Below are 20,221 nucleotides of genomic sequence, written 5' to 3' on the forward strand. Positions count from 1 at the left end.
CATATAATGCGGCGAGGGGATATATGTGTTTTCCTGTTATATACAAGGTTCACTGGAAAGAGAAGCCTTCCATGCGCAAACTGATCTATCGGCAAACTGTCGAAGAATCGTTGATAGCGATACAACTAACAATGATATATAAACATTTGTATGTGCGCCTGCCTGCCCCATGCATATAGCATACGACGTACAACCCATACCCATACCCAGCCAGGCGACTTAAATACTTATAGATATTGTTAAATGCGTGCAAATACTTGGCACAGGGACAGGGAGCTGTCTACCACTCATAAATAATTCGAAAAGAGAGTTCTCGGTCAGCATACTTTTTTAGCAACAAGAAATAAGAGTACATGTACTACCCCATAGGAACGATCGCCCTCAAACAGGAGGGAGCTCTCTCTCTCTGGAGGCTCTCAAAGCTCTCCTAACCCGTCTTTCGTGGACTGCTGTCAGCGATTTGACATTAGCCAAAGAGAGATAAAGTTGATAACAATATCTTATCGTGTAGCATTGAATCAAACACACATACTCGTACTCTGAAATTTAAGCAACTGTATCTGGACTTGACTCATTCGCGATGATAGCGTCTGTTGTGTCTGAGGCGCACAGTCGATGGCTAAACAATTTTGCTTGGCTAATACTTTGGCAGCTTTGCCCGTACGTTCCCGGACAACATTGTTCCAGTCAAAAGGTAACTATAAACAAATGGAAAAGCTATCTATTGATGGCCAGAAATACCCATGCTCACCATGCTACGAGCATGCATATGACCAGCGTGATTCATTCCCCATTTGGGTTTTCTTGCCCCCAAATTGATTGATCAGTCGTAAATTGGCTTGGAGCCTTACACATGTTTTGATTTGTTTCGATTGCGAGTGCACCCATTCGTATGGAAAGCATGTGAGAAAGTTGTACATCTGGAAGTGCACATAAAATATTTTTAGATCTGAAAATATAGAGGGTTGCACAAGTAACATGCCTGATGGTTATCGTTACATTGAATTCTACACTGAATGGATTTTATTGGGATGTATCCCTTCCGTTTTTTAGATCGATTTGTTCCTTGCATGAACCGTTTAGGGTCTTACGTTTGGATTATAATTCCCTACCATATTATATACATCACTAATTGCCTTCCTCTTTTTATATTACTAATACTCACATACCTTTCTCGTAATTAGTAATTGTATTTGTATTTTTATACCCGATACTCAAAATGAGTATTGGGGTATATTAGATTTGTGGTAAAAGTGGATGTGTGTAACGTCCAGAAGGAATCGTTTCAGACCCCATAAAGTATATATATTCTTGATCAGCATCAATAGCCGAGTCGATTGAGCCCTGTCCGTCTGTCCGTCTGTCCGTCCCCTTCAGCGCCTAGTGCTCAAAGACTATAAGAGATAGAGCAACGTTGTTTTGGATCCAGACTTCTGTGATATGTCACTGCTACAAAAATATTTCAAAACTTCGCCCCGCCCACTTCCGCCCCCACAAAAGACGAAAATTTGTGGCATCCACATTTTTAAGGATACGATAAAACCGCAGAATCGTAGAGGATTACTATATGTTCTAGAGTGTAAAATCTCAACCAGATCGTATAATTATTATAGCCAGAATCAAGAAAACAATTTCATTCTTTCTCGCTCTGTCTCTCTCTAACACACAGGCTTCATGGTCGGTTTTGCCAATTGCAAAATATGAGTTCAAGGATCTCAGAACCTATAAAAGCCAGAGCAACCAGATTTGGTATCCACACTCCTGTGATATCGGACCTTGACCGTTTCGTGTCCAAATTTCGCCACACCCCCTTCCGCCCCCGCAAAGGACGAAAATCTGGGGCATCCACAAATCTCAGAGACTATTAAGGCTAGAGTAACCAAATTTGGTATCCGCACTTCTGTTAGATCTCACTATAAAACGTATATCTCAGAATTTCGACCCACCCCCTTCCGCCCCCACAAAGGACGCAAATCTGTTGCATCCACAATATTGCAGATTCGAGAAAACTAAAAACGCAGAATCATAGATAACGACCATATCTATCAGATTGCTGAATCTGGTTTAGATCAGATAATTTTTATAGCCAAAAGGAACAAATCAATTTGCAGTGGCTACGCAGCGCCCGACGTCACGCTCAGACTGATTTTCTGTCTCTCTCGCACGCACTCTTTGTCGTGTCGTTTAATATTAGCGGCGTCTGCCGGAGGAGAGTTATACTGACTTAGTATCGGGTATAACTGTAGAGTTGCGGTGTACGCAGCAACTCACAACGTTCCCCCTCGTTAATGCTTGCTTAGTTCTTTTAGTAAGTTTAGTTCTAATTTTCCTCGAATATAAGTCTAACACGTCGCGCGTCATGCGGTAGCGCCGCTCGTTCAGCTGGGCGGGAGGAGGTCTGCGTTCCTGTCTGGGATCCGTGCCTTCTGCGGGTGTCGCATGGGCCACTTGACGATACAGTCATGGCATATCAACGTCAGAGTATAAAACAAATACAAAAAGATACTCGTATGCACTACAAATATCTGACCATATCTTACATACATACATATATTGTATGCATGTACTATATATAATTTTGTATATATATAATATTGATAACACTATTTCGCCGATATTTCAGGCAAAGCTTGTCAATGATTTTATTATTATATGTACATATGCACTCACACGTACCTGGGCGACGGTTTCGCTTTCGTGAGAGGCCGGTCGTAGGACATCGAACTGGAAATGGTGTGTCACCATCATCGATTCGAGCAATTCCAGATAGCTTAGTCACTTCCACTGATTTAGTGGGCGCGATTATTACTATTTTCAATTGGGCAGTACCATTGTCTGGCAGTGTGAGGCCTGAAGTCTGGGTATGCATTTTTATAATGGGTTCTTTTTGATAATGGGTTCCATAAAAACAAAGTAACTAATGGAAATTATTTAAAAAAAAGAGAAGGGGCAGTCTTACCTCAATTCTTTGGAGCATCTGATTCTGACGGATTTGGAGTCTTTACATCTCGGACTTTGTGCCGTTTACCAATTGATTGGATAGATACCAGTCCAGATAGATATCCATCAGTCAGTCTTAAACTATGATTTATAGGCCAGAGGATGGGTTAAGCTTCCCAATAAGCCTTTAGCCGTGGGTAACCATTATCATCATATACAGTTTATCTGTCATAAGGCATCAATCTATACCAAATGGAACTAATTATTACTCATTTAAAGGTAAAGGCTATCTCTCTTCTCTCCATCAGAGGGCGCACACTGCACTAGGGAGAAAGTGTAGGAGGGAGGGATTGAGTAGCATCATTTGCTCCTTCTAGTTATAATAAATTTGAAATACACTTGTGCAGGTTCGATATCACGGGAGTGTGGATACCAAATTTGATTGCTCTAGCTCTTATAGTATCTGAGATCTAGGCGCTCACTTTTTGCGATAGGCAAAGCCGACCATGAAACGTGTGTGTTAGAGAGAGACAGCGCGAGAGAAAATTAAATTGTTTTCTTCATTATGGCTATGATAATGATACGATCTGGTTCAGATCCTGTAGTCTAGAAGATATAGTCATTCTCTACGATCCTGCGGTTTTCTCGTATCTTTTAAATTGTGGATGCCACAGATTTTTGAGGGGGTGGGGCGAAGTTTTTAAACACATATCGCAAAAGTCTGAATACAAAATGTCGTTGCTCTAGCTTTAATGATCTCTGAGATCTAGGTGTTCATCGGGAGGAACAGACAGACATGGTTATATCGACTCGGTCATTTATGCTGATCAAGAATATATATACTTTATGAGGTGGGAAACGCTAACTTCTGGGTGTGACACACATCCACTTTCAACTCTTTAAGTATCGGTTATAAAAACCAAGAGCATTGATGGAGTAACATTTATATAGAACCTCTTAGTGGAATTCAATTTTATTTTAATTTCATTGCATATTTTTGGGTAGCTATAAGTATAAGTGAGTATTATTGTTATTTTTTAACTACTCTCAAAGTTTTATTCATACAAACAGATTCCCAGGTAAAAGTATTTTGTTTTTAATTAACAAAAAAATAAGTATACTGATTATACATATATTAAGCACCACAATAAATCTCATAAATTCTAAAAAAAATCACATAAATACTTTGAACACAATATTAATGTTTTTTATTTATTTATACTATTGTAGACTTAAATAAATCATAAGTTAAAACCATAATTATACCCAATAAGGCCTTCAGGGTGTCAAAAAAAAAAATGTACATATATTAGATAATAAAGAAGTATAAAATTAGTTGACAGCTGTAATTTATAGTCTGTTATCTTTTCAGTTGAAAATCGTCTCATTAAAGAAAAGGAAAATCTACTGGCAAGAGAGTCCAGAGCTCAACGACCTTCATTTATTTTAGAAGCCTATTAAAGAACAGCTGCAATGGGTGGTAATCGAATTGGTATAATGCTGCTGTTGCTACTACACCTACTGATTATACGGTTAGTGCCCACCAGATATCAAGCGGATTTGATATGGGAATCTTAAATAGCCGCTAGATAACTTTAATCAATTTCGAACAGAACCAAAGGCTGATAGACGGGCACGAAAAAAATTCCAAAGAGGTTCATGGGGGCTTGGGCATGGGTCGTGTAAGATCCTTGGATCGTGAAAGAGTGATGAGGAGGAGAATCTAATCGAAAGATAATCGTAGATACTCCACAAGTAGTGGACTCCGAAAGTGTAGAGCTAATCTATCGTCACCGGAAATTCAAATCATTTATTAAATGGAACAACAATAAAAACATATCAAAACAAAACATATGGATTGGATACCCTTCTGACAGTCCACTTACAGTTCAATAAACACTCGAAGTGTTTATAAATACATGCCATTATTGGGTCCTAATCAAACTGGGCAATTTCGGTGGCAATTTTTCGCCAATCCACGATTGCCCAAGAGTCAGTCTTTCTTTTGTCCCAGAAGGTAGCACGCGTGCGCACGTAAATCTCTACGATTATAATGATTTAAACTAAATAAAATCTGAAAGAACATCTATAAAGTAGACATATATGTAGATAGATAGATAGATATATTATTAAATAGTTGTGATATGGGTTCATCCAAGAAGAAGCTCGCTGATCCCCTACGGATACAAATCGGTGGTGGTGGCATCAATGGTGACCCCAAACAGCAGTCGCAGCCCCTCAATCGTGTGACGACTACCAAGTACACCTGGCTGACATTCCTGCCCCTCAACTTTTACGAACAGTTCCGCAGAGCGGTCTACTTTTACTTTCTGATCATCACAATCGTCTCATTCTTCGTGAGTAAGTTTTGTGCACATTTTAAGCATGCCCAAACTAATCGTAATCTTCTATTCCAAAAACAGATGATACGATATCTCCGCTTGTTTCATTGATTCCTTTGCTGTTTGTTATGGTCATAACAGCCCTAAAAGAGGGCCTGGAGGACCTCTCACGCTCAAGGAGTGATAAAATTGTCAACACTGCCAGAGGTACATATTCTTTATAGTCAAGGGAAATTTATTCATCCGTATGCTGCCGTTCCTTTCCAGTCACCGTCATCCGCAATGGCCAGGAGCAGTGCATCGACTCTCAATTCATTGTACCCGGCGATCTTGTGGTTGTGACCAGCAATGGCGACATACCCTGCGACCTGGTGCTCCTCCAGTCATCGCGAACAGACAACAAGTGCTTCATTACCACCGCCAATCTGGATGGCGAAACGAATCTGAAGACCATCTTTTCCCCAACGAACTACACGCTCGCCATGGAGGGCTGCATTGTGTGCGAGGCACCAACCCCGGATCTCTACAGCTTCAATGGACGGCTAGAGCCGGAGAGTGATGCCCAGGCCCTTCCCTTGACGCTTGAGAATCTGCTGTTGCGTGGCGTTCGTGTGAAGGGCACGGAGCGTATAGTGGGCTGTGCCATCTACACGGGAATGCACACCAAGCTGCAGCTGAACAGCCGCTATACGGGCAACAAGTCCGCCTCCAGCGAGAAGTACATCAACAAATTCATGGTGGCTCTCATCCTAGGCATGATAGTCGTTGTGGTAATACTATACATGATCGAACGGCACAAGGAGGCCAAAGTGGTGCCGACAATGCCGTACCTGGGACCGCCGCCGAACTTCAATTCGTTCTGGCAAATCTTCGAGGACTTCCTGTCCTTTCTGCTGCTGTTCAACTACATGGTGCCGATATCCGCCTACATGAACATCGAGCTTTATCGCATAGCCGGCGCGCACTTCATGCAATCCGATCTGCATTTGTACGACGAGGAGACCGATCAGCCCTGCCAGGTGAATGCCTCCAATCTGAACGAGGAGTTGGGACAGGTCAACATTCTGTTCTCGGATAAGACCGGCACTCTCACCAAAAACCTCATGAACTTTCTCAAATGCTATGTGGCTGGCAGGGACTACCATCTGCACAGGACCCAGCTCTATTCGCCAGCTTCCGATGAGAAGTTTGATCTGGAAATGCTGGAGGTAAGGGGCTTAGCATTGATAATGTGATCGCAAATAAGGTTTCGATTCACTTACAGACGGAGACCATCAAGTTCTTTGAGGCTTTGACCATCTGCCATACGGTGGAACTGCTGCCGCTATTAGGTGAGGGCTGCTCCCCCGAAGCAGGACTATCCGAAAAGAGTAGCCTTATGTCGACTGGTGATGTTGTGGGCCGATACCAGGCCTCCAGTCCCGACGAGAAGGCCCTGCTCGAGGGTTGTGCCAATTTGGGTTTGGTTTTCGAGGGCTGCCACAGCAATCGCCTACGCATTCGTCGCTATCCAAATGGAGAGGAGCTGCAGTACGAGCGTCTTCATGTGCTCGAATTTAGCTCGGAACGGAAGCGTATGAGTGTCATCGTTCGGGATCGGCAGGGCACCATCTGGCTGTATAGCAAGGGTGCCGAAAGCATCATCTTTCCGCGCTGCAACAGGAGTCCCGAGCTGGCTCGGACCGATGCACAGATCACGGAATATGCTAAGCAGGGTCTGCGCACTCTGGCCGTGGCCAGACGCATCCTCACCGAGGAGGAATACACAAGCTTCATGGCCCAATACAGGAATTCAAATATACAGCTGGACAACAGGAAGGACCTCATAGCGAAGTGCTACGAAACTGTGGAAATCGGACTCGATCTGCTTGGGGCCACTGCTTTGGAGGATGCCCTGCAGGATAATGTGGGCGAGACAATGGGTGCTTTGAGGGCTGCGGGCCTAAAGATATGGGTACTCACTGGCGACAAGGTGGAGACCGCCTTCAACATTGGCATCGCCTGCCAGCACATATCCCCCGGCGCACGGGTACACTATATGGTAAATTTGGCCGAACAACCGAAGCTACTGTCACGGCTCGGAGAGATTGATGCTGCCATCGGAAAGCACTCAGAGGATGCCCTGGTGATTGATGGCGTCACGGTGGCCGCCCTGCTGACACACACGCCCAACGAGTTTGCTGATGTGGCCCTCAAATGTGGAGCCGTACTGTGCTGCCGCCTAAGTCCGCTGCAGAAGAGCGAAATTGTGACACTAATCAAGCGAAGGAAGAAGAGCCACATCACGGCTGCCATTGGAGATGGAGCAAACGATGTGTCCATGATACAGGAGGCGCACATTGGCATTGGGATCGCGGGGCGTGAGGGTAAGCAGGCGGCACGCAGTGCGGACTATGCGATTGCCAAGTTCGAGATGCTACAGCGTCTGCTCCTCGTCCATGGGCACTACAACTCGGAGCGACTGGCCTTCCTGGTGCTCTTCTACTGCTACAAGAATATCATCATCACTGGGTGCATGGCCCTGTTCCAGGTCTACGATCTGTATTCGGCCACAAATGTGTACAACTCTCTGTTTTTGTGGCTGTTCGATATTGTCTATATCTCGTTCAGTTTTACCATTTTGGCTATATCCGATAAGCCGTACAGCGAGGAGACGCTTCTTAGGTAAGTCCTTAGGTATTGGTTGGAATCGTACGTCTGTATATCCTTTTGGTGTCTCTCTCTCTCTTTAGATATCCAGAACTTTACAAGCGACTGTCCCATAACAAGCAGACATCGTGGGGAATCTTCAGCATGTGGATACTCAATGGTGCTCTCCAGTGTCTCATTATATTCTACTTTGCCTATGCCGTACTCAATGACGACAATGTAGTGTACAATGTGGGGCAGACCGCTGGTTTCCAGACCTTTGGCACCATGCTCATAACTATTATTGTGATTGTGGGCAACCTGAAGCTCCTGCTGGTGGCCCACTACATGACCTACCTGAACTTTGCCATTATTGTGGCCTCCATTGGCGCCTTTATGCTGACAACGTACCTCTACAATCTGCTTACTAGCTCGGAGCTCTACTTGGTCTACAATCTGCTGCTGGGCTCTTTGCCCATTTGGCTATATACGATCATATGCTCGGTGACTTGTTTATTACCCGATTTCACAATAAAGGTCGTTAAGGATATGCTCAGGCAACCAACGTCGCCATCCGACATAAAGCGAGCACCAAATGAATGCGACAATCCTAAAGATGTGAATGTCTGAGAAACTTTTATAAAGAATAATGAATAAAAAGAATACAAATAAGATTGCATGTCTTACGGGGGGGTACTCTATGATTTTTCCATGATGTGGATGCCACTGTTCGCTATTTGAGAGGGTTTTAGGGCACAATTACTAATAAAAAAGATGTTAAAGTATGATATCACTGGAGTCTGCTTTGTTGCTCTTTTAGTCTCTGAAAACTGGGATTTCTCGAATCGGTTATTGATGCTGATCAAGAATATATATCTTTCCATTTGACTTTTGAAGAGATTCTAAAATTAGGCGAATAAAGGTATTGGCGCACTCTGTTTTTACGAGTAATGAGTAATTTGCCCATCTGTTCATTTTCTTTTGGACAAGGATTTTTGGACTAGTTCTGGTTCTGAGGAACTGTCCAATATTCAATCTAGAAATCTCTGAAACTTAGAATAAAGAGCGGTAAGTTCGTACAACCCAAACCTCATCAATGATAGGATTTCACATCGCCCCACCATCGCTCCACCAACTAACATACATATGTGGTACGTACATATGTATCATCTCAACCACACTTCGTCCACCGCCACCACATCTCACTAACAGTCGTTAATTTAAAATAAAAGATGTGTTTTGTCTCATGCTATCTCTGTACTTCATATCAGAGAGATGGTGAAGTCTTAATAGTTGTTCGTTACATTCTGAACCCTCTCTAGGTAATTCCCCTTGCAGCCTTCTTAGAGATGCGCTTTTTGTATCGATAAGACCATATCACATTTATGGCGATAGTGGAACGAGTAAAATGCATGTACAGAAGCAATTTCTACATTTATACAAATACTATCGAATACCGACTGGTGATTTTTCATAACTGCCCAACAAAAAGTGGTCTTGTCCAGCTTCAGACGGGTTCTTGTCAAAATTATATATATTGTCGATATATTGATACATCTATATACTCACATCTCTATACTAAACATATGGTCACACTACAAAAAAAAATTTGACCTATTGCGCTACTTGTTTTTTGTTTGACTTATTTCGCTAAAACCTCTTTTACGCAAAATGCAATAAAAGCAAGTATTAAGAATACACCAGTTAAATAGAAAATTGATTCATCAATCGTATAAAATTATGATGGCATAACTAAATGTTCTATATAGCTAGTAATATTCGACGGAATATCAAAAACGAAGAATATGTAAAATATAACTTAAATTCGTCAGTATATTTTTGGTATATTTTGAAAATGAGGCGGTATGTTTCGGTATATTTCTGAGGGTCGGACGGTATATTTTATCGATAAGTCCGCGGTCACACTGATGGTCACACTACAAAAAAAAAATTTGCTAAACAAAATAAGTCAAAAGTGAATATTTGTTAATGTGCATTCGATTTTCCGAAAAATGGAAGTGGAATATGAGGACTCCGGCTGGCAAGGCCGTGCCAAAGCCCAGTCCAACTCCGAGGTAACAAAGATTCCGGCATTTGGCTTGCTCCCGGACGCGCTGATGCCGCCAGGCAGCGGTGGCGGCAATAACAATATGGATTCTGTTGTATTTTGGGAAAAATTGACAAGTTTTTAATTTTTAGGAAGTGCACGAGGACAACCCACAGAAGACCATACAAGAATGCCTGGAGAAATTCCTAACACCGGACTACATCATGGAGCCGGGCATATTCACGCAACTGAAGCGATACTTCCAGTCTGGCGGCTCCCCGGAGGAAGTGATTTCGATGCTGTCGGAGAACTACAAGGCGGTGGCCCAAATGGCCAACTTGCTGGCCGAGTGGCTCATTCTGGCCGGCGTCAAGGTGACCGATGTCCAGGCCATGGTCGAGAATCATTTAAAAGAGATGATTCTCAAGTCCTTCGACCCGAAAAAAGCGGACACCATATTCACGGAAGAGGGCGAGACACCAGACTGGCTCACCGAGATGATCGACCACTATACGTGGCGATCGCTGATCTACCGCCTGGCCGAGGAGTATCCCGACTGCTTGATGCTGAACTTTACCATCAAACTGATATCGGATGCGGGATTTCAAAGTGAAATCACCTCCATATCGACAGCTGCCCAGCAAATCGAAGTTTTCTCGCGCGTTCTCAAGACCTCGATTGTTAAGTTTCTCAACAATCCGGACGATGTGCATGGCGCCATACAGGAGTGCGCCCGCATGGTCTGTCACGGCCAGCACACGTACGTCTACTCGCAGGTGCTGATCCAAGTGCTCAGCCAGGAGCAGAAGGGCGGCTTCAACATGAAGCGACTCTCTCAGGAAATCATTAAATATGCCTTACAAAAGTAAGACGGATCGATCATTGAATGCCCAACCAATACCCCTCTATAATACGTCTCTTTCCCGCACAGCAATCAGAACGTGACGCCCATAACGATGGCCCTAAATGGTTCAGCCGTTTATCCACAGGCCTGTCAGGCACTCACATCGATGCTGACCCGCAATACCCTCAATCCTGCCGACATCACAGTGCTGTTCCGCAACTACTCGGGATCTGATCCACCGCCAATCGACCTCATACGCAACCCGCAGTTCCTGGAGCTACTGGTTGATGCCTTATTCCGCTCTGGCGTCAAAATAAACCCCGAACACAAGCCCAAGTACATGTTTCTGCTGGCCTATGCGTCGGCTGTCATCGATCAACCGGCGAAAAAGCGACCCCTGACCGAACGCACGCTTAACAAGGACGAGCTGAAGAGCACGATTCAGGCCATCGAGAAGGCGCATGCCATTTGCAATGTGGGTCAAGGTACATCAGAGCTAATTGCCGAACTCCAGACGCTGTACAACTGCATCAAGTAGGTATATCTATACTGCCCATCTATCTGCATCTGCATTGAATGGTTCTGCGTTTTTGTTTGTGCTCAGGTATCCCGTTGTTGGCGTGGGTGTGATACGCTGGATTGAGAACGTTGTGATGGAGCCATCGTTCTTCAAGCTCTCCACCGACAGCTGTCCCACCCATCTGGCCGTGCTGGACGAAGTGGCAGCTGTCCATCCAACCCTGCAACAGCAAATTCTCTTCCTGCTCATCCGCCTCTTCGAATCGAAGCAGGACGAACTGGAGATACTCGTTCAGCTGGAGATGAAGAAGATGATTTTGGATCGCATGGTCAACCTGCTGACACGCGGCTGTGTGGTGCCTGTGCTCCGATATGTGAAGCAATGTTGCGCCATCGAGGACACTGATGTTTCGCTGATACGTTACTTTGTCACCGAAGTTCTCGAGACCATCACGCATCCGTATTCACCAGAATTTGTGCAGCTCTTTCTGCCGATGGTGGAGAATGAGGAAATAACGGGCACAATGCGGGGAGAGGGTGACAATGATCCAGTGTCCGAGTTTATTGGTAAATGGAGACAGCCTTTTGAACCCTTTTTTTTGTATTTCTCTTAATCTTTTTCCTTTCGTTTCAGTTCATTGTAAAGCGCACTACACCACTGTATAACACTTGCTCAGGGAGTGGACAATACATATATATATATATATATTTGTAAGGGATAAACAAAAAGGATTGACGGAAAACAAAGTTAAGGGCAATAAGAAGAATAAAGCGAGAGAGAGAGTCTATTTTTTAAGTCCAGACATCTGTCTTCCCCCCTTTAGTGGAAGAAATGTAGAAACATAGAAACAGAGTTAGAATAGAGTGAAGTTTTTCTCCTCATTCTAAGGCCTTTTTAGCCTTCAAATACTTCCAATAATACATAATTAGATACTTGAATCTATAATCTGTTTTTCTCTCGGTATCTGATAGTCATAGATCTTCATCTTCATCAAAATATTGCAAAACAAACAAACAATCAAAAGTAAAAAAAAAGAACAGAAATAAAATAAATCGTTTACATATTTTTTTATTGCAACCAATAAACATTCATACCTCTTACAAAAAAAAATTATTAAGCCTTCAAAAACAGCTTTTGAATGCGTGTTCAAAGGTGGCCCTAAAATACAAACACTCTTAAAATGTATTTAAAAAAATAAAGTAAAGTCAAATAAAATAAAATATATATAGAAGCGAAGCAACACGACCCTCACTTTCTTCTGCTGCTGCACTCTGCTGCACTTTCAATATATGTATTTATGTACACACTTTCGTTCTTTCTGCCTCTTTTGCGGCATGGCATCGTCTGTTCTGTCGTTCAAGTCGTAGATAATGATGTATTATGATGTAATAATGTATTATGTGCGTGTGTGTGTTTGTTTATACGGCATCTAAGTGTGTCGTTCTGTCCCATAATTAATCCTACCAATTGCAATACATTAGAATACACAAATTTATACGGATAGGGTCCTTAATCACAAATCGATGGCCAGCAGCACCATACACACCCCCTGGGTGCTGGCCATCGAGAGTGATACTCACAACAACAACAAAAATATATGTCTTTGGCTCGAAATCGTACAATCGATCGATCTAGTGATGGTTCATGCTATGCTATATGTCTGTGCGTTTGGTTTGGCAGCGATGATTGATTACGTTTGTTCTTGTTCTAACTACAAAATAATGTTTTAGTTGTTTTTCTTAACATCTTTACTGTCGCCATCCTTGGCCTGTCCGCGGCCCAAGATCTTGGCCAAGCTATCCCAAATGCCGCCAAAGAAGATGGCACAGCCCAGATTCTCCAATGGCAGGAAGGGATCGTGTATGCCCAGCAGAATGGACGACAGCTTAAAGTAAACCAAAAAGATTACAATTCCAAAGTACACCAGAGCGTGCGGTGCTGAGATCCAGTCGGTCTTCTTGTCCAGCACAAAGATGATCGAAGCAAGCAGAGAAGCCTTGGTGTAGCTGCAAAAACAACAAACAAATCAAGGAATCAGTCGATTAAAATGGTTAAACCACTCACAAGCTTGGCTGCATGAATTCCATGGCCGTTGGTGTCCATGCGCCACGAATGAGGCGTTCAATCAGCTTGGTGAATCCTGCCCCATTGCCCTTCAGAGTGCCAATGATGATCATGATTATCCAGGCATTCGGATACAGCTTGGCCGCATGCCCCACACCGTCGTAGACCTTTTTTGCCCGATATATCTCCTTCATGGCACTGGCCACAATTTTCACGGGCAGGAATTTGGCCACCTTGAAACCAATATCGAACGGCGTATAGAAGACAACGTACCTACCAAACAGATGCAGATACAGATATAGATACGGATACGGTTCTTTGGGGTGTTTTTGGCTGGAATATATTTACCATACGGCTGTGCCCACTAAAAGCTGGCCGGTATTTTTCAATGGTGCCAGTATGGGTTCGCCGAGCAGGCCATTGGCCACCATGCCACCGGCAAAGATGACGAGCATGGTCGAGAGCCAGCAGGCCAATGGATGCTTACGTGAGAAGGCCTGTGCATTGGCGCCCAAGTCCTCGCGCACGGCCAGCGCGGCAAGTAAACTGTGAGCAATGTCGAAAAACGGAAACATTTTCAGCTTGATGACCTGATTGGCCACATCCAAAAATGCTTCCGGGTCCATGATCACAGCTGATCTTGTATCCTGCCTTCACGGATGATAAATCTGCGAAAAAGGTAGGGATATGGATAATTCTTCCAAGTCTTGCTATTGAAGATCTTTTACCCCCAAATTTGGCAAAAATAATGTTACATAATTCTTCAAAAATTTTAATAAGGCCAATTTTATCAAATTTTTGTACCAGTTTAGGATGCATATATCCCATATGTGCTCTCCCTATACAAACAAATGCTTCTTTATTGTGATTTCTTACAGACGAGAAGATTGTAGAATAGATAGAATGAGAGGCAGTTGACGGATTCCCCCGCAATTGAAGACAGAAAGAAGACTCTTTGAACTGCAGCCCGTGTACGTACGTACAACGTACACGCGCCCGCCGGGCCGGGCCGGGCATGGCATGGCATGTAGAAGAGTTGTCGAACTGTATGTTCATTTAGACACAAAAACATAAAAACACACAAATTCAAACTGAAAATTGTCGCTGTTTTGGCCACACAGCAGCTCCAAAAATAAATTTCGCTAATGAATCGGTGAGGGCTGTTAGAAGAAGAGGCGCGCACCGCACCGCATCGCGCCGGGTCGGATACGAGACCGAGACCGTGCGCACACACAAGTCCGTTCCGTATGTGGCAGTGTGCAGCAGCCCACATATACGGGTACGGATACGGATACACGGGGTACGGTACGCGGGGATGGGTTGTGGTGGCTGTGCCTGTGCCTCCTGGCTATTTTCGAGCGGCGTACATTTGGAGAGGCTACGTAGTATACAAAAAAAAAGTATATGTACTCCACTTTTAACGCCTCGTTCCGGACTCCAGCCAGAAAAATATCAAAATATACCCGGACCCATATGTCCGCAGATTCTACGGTTTTTTTTTACCGGGCCATGCGGGAAAATAAATTAAAATAACTAACAAAAAAATGTGTGGTACCTACGTCTAACACACACGCGAGCGAACGGATAAACGGATAGCAGAGTGCAGCACGAACACGGGGAGACTGGGCCGCCAGGTCCCGTGTGTTACATGCTCGTTGTTTGTTGGCTATTTGTTGCTCTCCCTCTCTCTCTCTCTCTCTCTCTGTGGTCAAATGTTATATATTTAGAATTTCTACGAGTTTTCGGAGAAGCAATCTCTCGCAATATGCCTTCTATGAATACCTATATGTATATGCCGTCCACACACAAAGTGTACGAGCGGCGCACTCGTATGTATCTTACAGATGGCGGGGGCCAGCCAGCCAGATCAATGGGGCGAAGACCCAGAGCTTCGTATTTCATACAGAAAAAGCGCCCATAAGCCATTCTCCGGAATTCCCTCGATTCCCAGAGACCATTTCAAACTCAACGGACATTTGCTTGATGTGTTGTGTCTGTTTTGTTTGCGTGGAAATAGGTGAAAAGAAAACAATTTCTCACCTTAGAATATTACACAGAAAAAAATTTAAGCCGCATGAATCATCAACCACTTATCACTCAAATGTTTTTTGATTACTAATTCTGTATAATGGGCGGATTTGCACACCGTTTTGGTGCTTACATAAATATGTTTTTGTTGCAGACAAACATAAACAAAACACGATAAGATAAGCAGAATAACTATCGATAACCATTCACTGCAACAGATTCCGGCTCGTTTATTAGGAGAACTTTGATCAGGGAGCCAGTGATTGGTGAACGCACTTGATTAGTGATTATGATGCATAAATTCACGCATCTGATTTTCAGAAAGGGAGCGTAAAAAGGTACGATACCGTTTCTTGATAAATGATACATTGCTGTTGGCCTCTATCGATAGCTGACATATCGATAAAAATACGATACAAGAAATAAACAAGCCAAATATAATAAGAAAAACCTAGAATTTAGCCCAATATTTCCGTTTTATGAAGAATAGTCCAATTTAGCGTGACCTGTAGCGACGCTTCGAAGCCGGCTATTGACCACATCGATAGGCTTTGATCCGATTATATTTACGATGGGACGATTACCTTGTATACTCAAGAAAGTAATATTCAATACACTGCAAACCATATAAACACTTGTATAATTATTTCCAAAGGTAAAAACATTTAAATGAAATTCGCGCTGCAAATATTTGAAATGTATCGTTCCAGTTCCTCTCCGCTCTATTAGTTATCGTCTTTCTAAGTCGGGAACTGTCCACCACCGGTGCCGATTTCGAATTCTGTTTTGATGTTTATTCGTGCACAGCACTCTCAATCGGCGCTCGGACTTAAAACAAATACGAATAATGTAAAGTTTGTGTTACATATAATTGTCCATTCATTTTCCCCACCATACCAGTAATTGTGCGAAATTTTCGGCACAACAACAATTTCAAGTCAAGACGAATCTCTGCCACTTTTCGAAGGCACCGAATCTCCCATACAATCGCAGCACGGACGCACACACTCCCATATAGCAACGTACGTGTGTAGTATTTGTATGGCACATGCACAAAAAACTGGTGTATGTTTGATTTATAACTAAAGTGAGATTAAGTTCGAAATCTCGGTGGTATAAAGGTGAGTTATTTGAGTATAGTTTTGTGTTGATTTTAATGTGATTTTCTCTAATTTTGTTTGTAATCTCCACCAAAAGTAAATTGCCTTGTAGCACTCACACACAAACAAACAGCCATGTGTAAATAAGTTGACTTTTTTGTGTGCAAGCGTGCGTGTGTTTGTGTGTGTGATGCGTGAATCTTGGCTTTGATTTGGTAAAAAAAAGCAATAAAGCAAATACCTATTTAAATAATTTAAAGGTCAATTCGAATAGGGCCTTTATTCCCATGAGAGTTACTTACTAAAACTAGCCCACCCCACTCATTAAAAATATCCCAAACTGCCTAAATTTATGGAAATGCTAAATAGATCTGTAAGTTTTGTCTCAATTTCACTTTCGACCCACTTCGGTGGAAAATGTGAAATGGAACTGGGAACAAGGCTAAAAAAGTACGTGTTCTAATTGGGAAATTACCGTTTTTTTTTATAATACCAACCCCACTCTATGTATGCATTGTTTGTATCTACTGTACTACTATTCATAATACTATGTGTCGTGTGTTCAGCCATAACTTCTTTCGAAATAATAAACATATTTATTGGCAAGCCCCAAGTCCAGTCATTGTGAAACCAGATACTTGTATGTTCTTCAATCAAAGCGTGAACAGCTCCTTCGATAAGTAAAGAGATCTTTTGCATATATGTAAATATTTACACATGTGTCTGTTTGTTTGTTAGCCCGTAATCGAGCAGTGCCGAGCCGAATATGGCATAAAAATGCCGAGTAAGATGTTCTCGTAGACAAAAATTATGCAAACGCCACAGATTTTGTTTTCTACTCAAAAAAGATCACGGTTTTTTTCGGTTTTGTTCACTGATAAGGAACAAAGATATCATGTGAATCATATTTCATGTGTGTTGTTTGTTTTATGCGTTCTACCTCCCTCCACTCCACTCCACGCCACACCGCTCTACTCCACTCCACTCCACTCCCCCCGCCCCCACACAACTTTCATTTTGCCGTCCGAGTGCTAGTAGTAGATTTCCAAATTGTAATAAAAACAAAAAATCATTTTTTCTGAATTTCGTGACCGACTTTCAGATGGCGTCCAACAGCCCATCGAAGAAAAAATCCTCTGGTATGCGCGTATTGTGGATACCAGGCAGAAAATCTCACCATCCCAAGGGCCGCTATAGCACCACCAGTAAGCACGTCTCGTACTCGGGTCCGCAAAAGAAAAGCGAGGTGTGGTCCTTGGGAGGCAGCAAGGCACAGACCGAGCTGATTGACTTGTAAGTAAGAGGATGGTTTTATTCTCGGAGGGAGATCCAAAATATAATGCAAATGTATGCCATGCCCTCCCCTTCCCTCATACAGCAGCCCATGGATTCACAGTCGAGCTTACGATTTACTAATTATAACAATTGTTGTGCCTACCCATACCTGACACTCGTCGCTAATCATTGCAATATAATACTCGCACACGCAATCGCCCTCGCAGTTGTTGCATAAATCGATTCTCTGATGAATGTATCCGTAATCTTTCAGCCCAATGTCCGAGGGTCTAGCTACACCGTCATCGTCTCTGAGCATTGTGGCCACTTGCTCGTTAGTTCAAAGCGTGAAACTCGATCATCACACTTCCTCTGATGATTTAGTCGGACTATCAGAGACTGCCACGTTGCCCGCTTCGCCAGGAGCTGAAGATACTCCGCCACACAGTCCACTCTCTGAGGCACCATCAACGCCGTCCACAAAAGCCATGACCTCTCCCAATGTTATAACAACAGCAGAAGTGCAGAATTTGGTAAATAATCGTTAAAGATGGGAGGGAGCGGAGCCATCAGTCAACTATAATTGCAATCTGTTTTCTGTTAGCAGCACAACTTTGTGTGTCCCGAAGACATGCCCAAGGTGCCAGGGCATGTGGCAGCAACAGCCGAGGCAGAACTGGCACTTAACAGCTCGGCAGGCACGACAGCTTCGATAGCAACGACATCCTCGCCACAGGCAAACCGGAAGGCAGAACCCCAGCAAATGCCAGCAATAACATCGCACTCGCAGGAAGCCTCACCCCAAAAGACCAAATATAAGAATCACAATAACAATCAGGTAATCTACATTACTTATCCTTTCAATCCACCTATATTTATTCATGTTTTTTGCATGTTTTGTATGCTCAGGAGGATATCAATTCAATTGAGAGCCTCTCCAGTTTTCCACGCTTTCAGGGAAATGCCGCTGAATTTGATTGGATCGACGAGATGGTGCAGCAACGGAACTGCAACGAACTGATGCACAAGAACAAGCGCAAAAAGGGCTCGAAAAAGGCCATCGAGAGTCTCGAAAAGGACCAATTGGATGGCAAATCCTACGATTACAAGACCAAGGACAATATTGATAATAATGATGGTGATGAAAAGATGGTCACATGCCTCTACTACTCGCTCATGTGCTGCGACTGTACTATATCATAATCGAATGAGAGCGTTTAAGTCTCTCCAGCTACATATATCCATGTAAAATACCTCTTTAAACCTACCTATGTATAAAATATGTTCGTTTTTTGATACGATACCTTTTAGTAGTATAATAATCCTCGAAAAGAACCCGACCCCAAAATGAAGACACGACAGACATTTAGCATAAAACAAAATTCAAATCCGTACGCCCTCAGTAGCTACAGACAGAAGAATAACTGAAGTATTAACGAATTTATAATGATTTACATGGAAGGTTATACTATAATTTACAAAACAAAAACAACCACAAAACAAAAATAACATTCAAATTAACGTCCGTACTCTATAAAAGAATACGAGTTAGTCTGTCAGAAAACAATCTCGTTTTGTATGTACATTATTAAAGCTATTTTGTACTTTTGTAAACAAGGTATTTTCTACAAAATACACCATAAAATAAATACAAAACTTGTAGCTTGTATAATTTATGCGCCCAAAGCCAAGGAAGCTCTTGAAGATGAAACTCACTATCGGGCAATGTGTAGAAAAGTCAACCCCTTTACGTGTTGCCAACCCCCTGCTAGAATAGATGCAACTCTGTAGATTCTCAATATTCTTTGAATATTCCGAGTCAAACAACATGGTTATTTCATAGACTTTAATAGAACCCTATTTTAAGATCATTTTCTACTCATTGGAAGGGTCTCTCTCTCTCTCTGTGCATACTGGCACTCGAAATGTACTTTGTATTCTCTCACTTAGGGAAAATGTAAACTTCAAGACTGTTTTTGTCCCTGTTCGTCTGCATGAATACGAATATTTCGGGCCATTACAGAAAAGTTTTTGCCCTCCAACATGTTAATTATTTGATTGTTTCTCTCGATACGAGAGATCTGTTGATAGAACCCACTTCTCTCTCTCTCTCTCTTCGTCTCTCTATTCATGTATGCATGTATCCTTTTGCTTATGGCACTTATTGCTTGTTACTCGAGGGCATTGCATCGTTATGCAAAGCATCCCAAAGCAATGACTGCTCGCAACACATTTTTTTGGTAACTTTTGGTCTTGTTTTATGACCAGTTTGGATCGTAATGAAAACCAGTTTGAAAGCCAGAGCCAAAATTAATTTTTGTTGATCTTATTTCGAATTAAAAACGAATCAACAAGGTGCGTGCGATCCATACAAACAAGATTCGCAAGGTAAAGCAAAGAGAAAGCCCAGATATTTGGTGACGTGACGAGGCT

General features: G+C 42.8%; 4 protein-coding genes across 9 annotated transcripts; 3 read left to right on the plus strand and 1 right to left on the minus strand.

The window, feature by feature from the left end:
* Positions 1-591: 591 nt before the first annotated feature.
* On the plus strand, positions 592-8,581 carry LOC108165141 (probable phospholipid-transporting ATPase IF). Its single transcript, XM_017301209.2, has 6 exons — positions 592-694; positions 4,313-5,301; positions 5,364-5,489; positions 5,550-6,490; positions 6,547-7,946; positions 8,015-8,581. Exons 2-6 carry the CDS (start codon positions 5,085-5,087, stop codon positions 8,538-8,540), a joined length of 3,210 nt encoding a protein of 1,069 aa, XP_017156698.1. The 5' UTR covers positions 592-694; positions 4,313-5,084; the 3' UTR covers positions 8,541-8,581.
* Positions 8,582-9,836: 1,255 nt separating this feature from the next.
* Positions 9,837-12,334, plus strand: LOC108162977 (negative elongation factor D). The gene is made up of 5 exons (XM_017297982.2): positions 9,837-9,985; positions 10,110-10,822; positions 10,889-11,335; positions 11,406-11,887; positions 11,955-12,334. Exons 1-5 carry the CDS (start codon positions 9,923-9,925, stop codon positions 11,984-11,986), a joined length of 1,737 nt encoding a protein of 578 aa, XP_017153471.1. The 5' UTR covers positions 9,837-9,922; the 3' UTR covers positions 11,987-12,334.
* On the minus strand, positions 11,954-15,551 carry LOC108162984 (trimeric intracellular cation channel type 1B.1). 4 transcript variants are annotated; one of them, XM_017298002.2, is made up of 4 exons: positions 15,426-15,551; positions 13,734-14,053; positions 13,386-13,658; positions 11,954-13,327 (listed from the first exon to the last, which is right to left on the minus strand). In XM_017298002.2, the coding sequence occupies exons 2-4, from the start codon at positions 14,009-14,011 to the stop codon at positions 13,048-13,050; spliced, it is 831 nt and encodes a 276-aa protein (XP_017153491.1). In that variant the 5' UTR covers positions 14,012-14,053; positions 15,426-15,551; the 3' UTR covers positions 11,954-13,047. The 4 variants fall into 4 exon arrangements, with proteins under 4 accessions (XP_017153491.1, XP_017153482.1, XP_017153499.1 ...); XM_017297993.2 differs by lacking the exon at positions 15,426-15,551 and adding an exon at positions 14,945-15,043; XM_017298010.2 differs by lacking the exon at positions 15,426-15,551 and adding an exon at positions 14,941-15,015.
* Positions 15,552-16,148: 597 nt separating this feature from the next.
* LOC108158142 lies at positions 16,149-19,444 on the plus strand. Of its 3 annotated transcripts, none has more exons than XM_017290364.2 (5): positions 16,149-16,534; positions 17,616-17,806; positions 18,063-18,321; positions 18,393-18,626; positions 18,698-19,444. In XM_017290364.2, exons 2-5 carry the CDS (start codon positions 17,616-17,618, stop codon positions 18,989-18,991), a joined length of 978 nt encoding a protein of 325 aa, XP_017145853.1. In that variant the 5' UTR covers positions 16,149-16,534; the 3' UTR covers positions 18,992-19,444. The 3 variants fall into 3 exon arrangements, with proteins under 3 accessions (XP_017145853.1, XP_017145869.1, XP_017145861.1); XM_017290372.2 differs by having other exon boundaries at positions 16,150-16,534; positions 18,396-18,626; XM_017290380.2 differs by lacking the exon at positions 17,616-17,806.
* Positions 19,445-20,221: the final 777 nt, after the last annotated feature.

Source organism: Drosophila miranda, chromosome XL, assembly GCF_003369915.1.
Source record: "Drosophila miranda strain MSH22 chromosome XL, D.miranda_PacBio2.1, whole genome shotgun sequence".
Lineage (NCBI taxonomy): Eukaryota > Metazoa > Arthropoda > Insecta > Diptera > Drosophilidae > Drosophila > Drosophila miranda.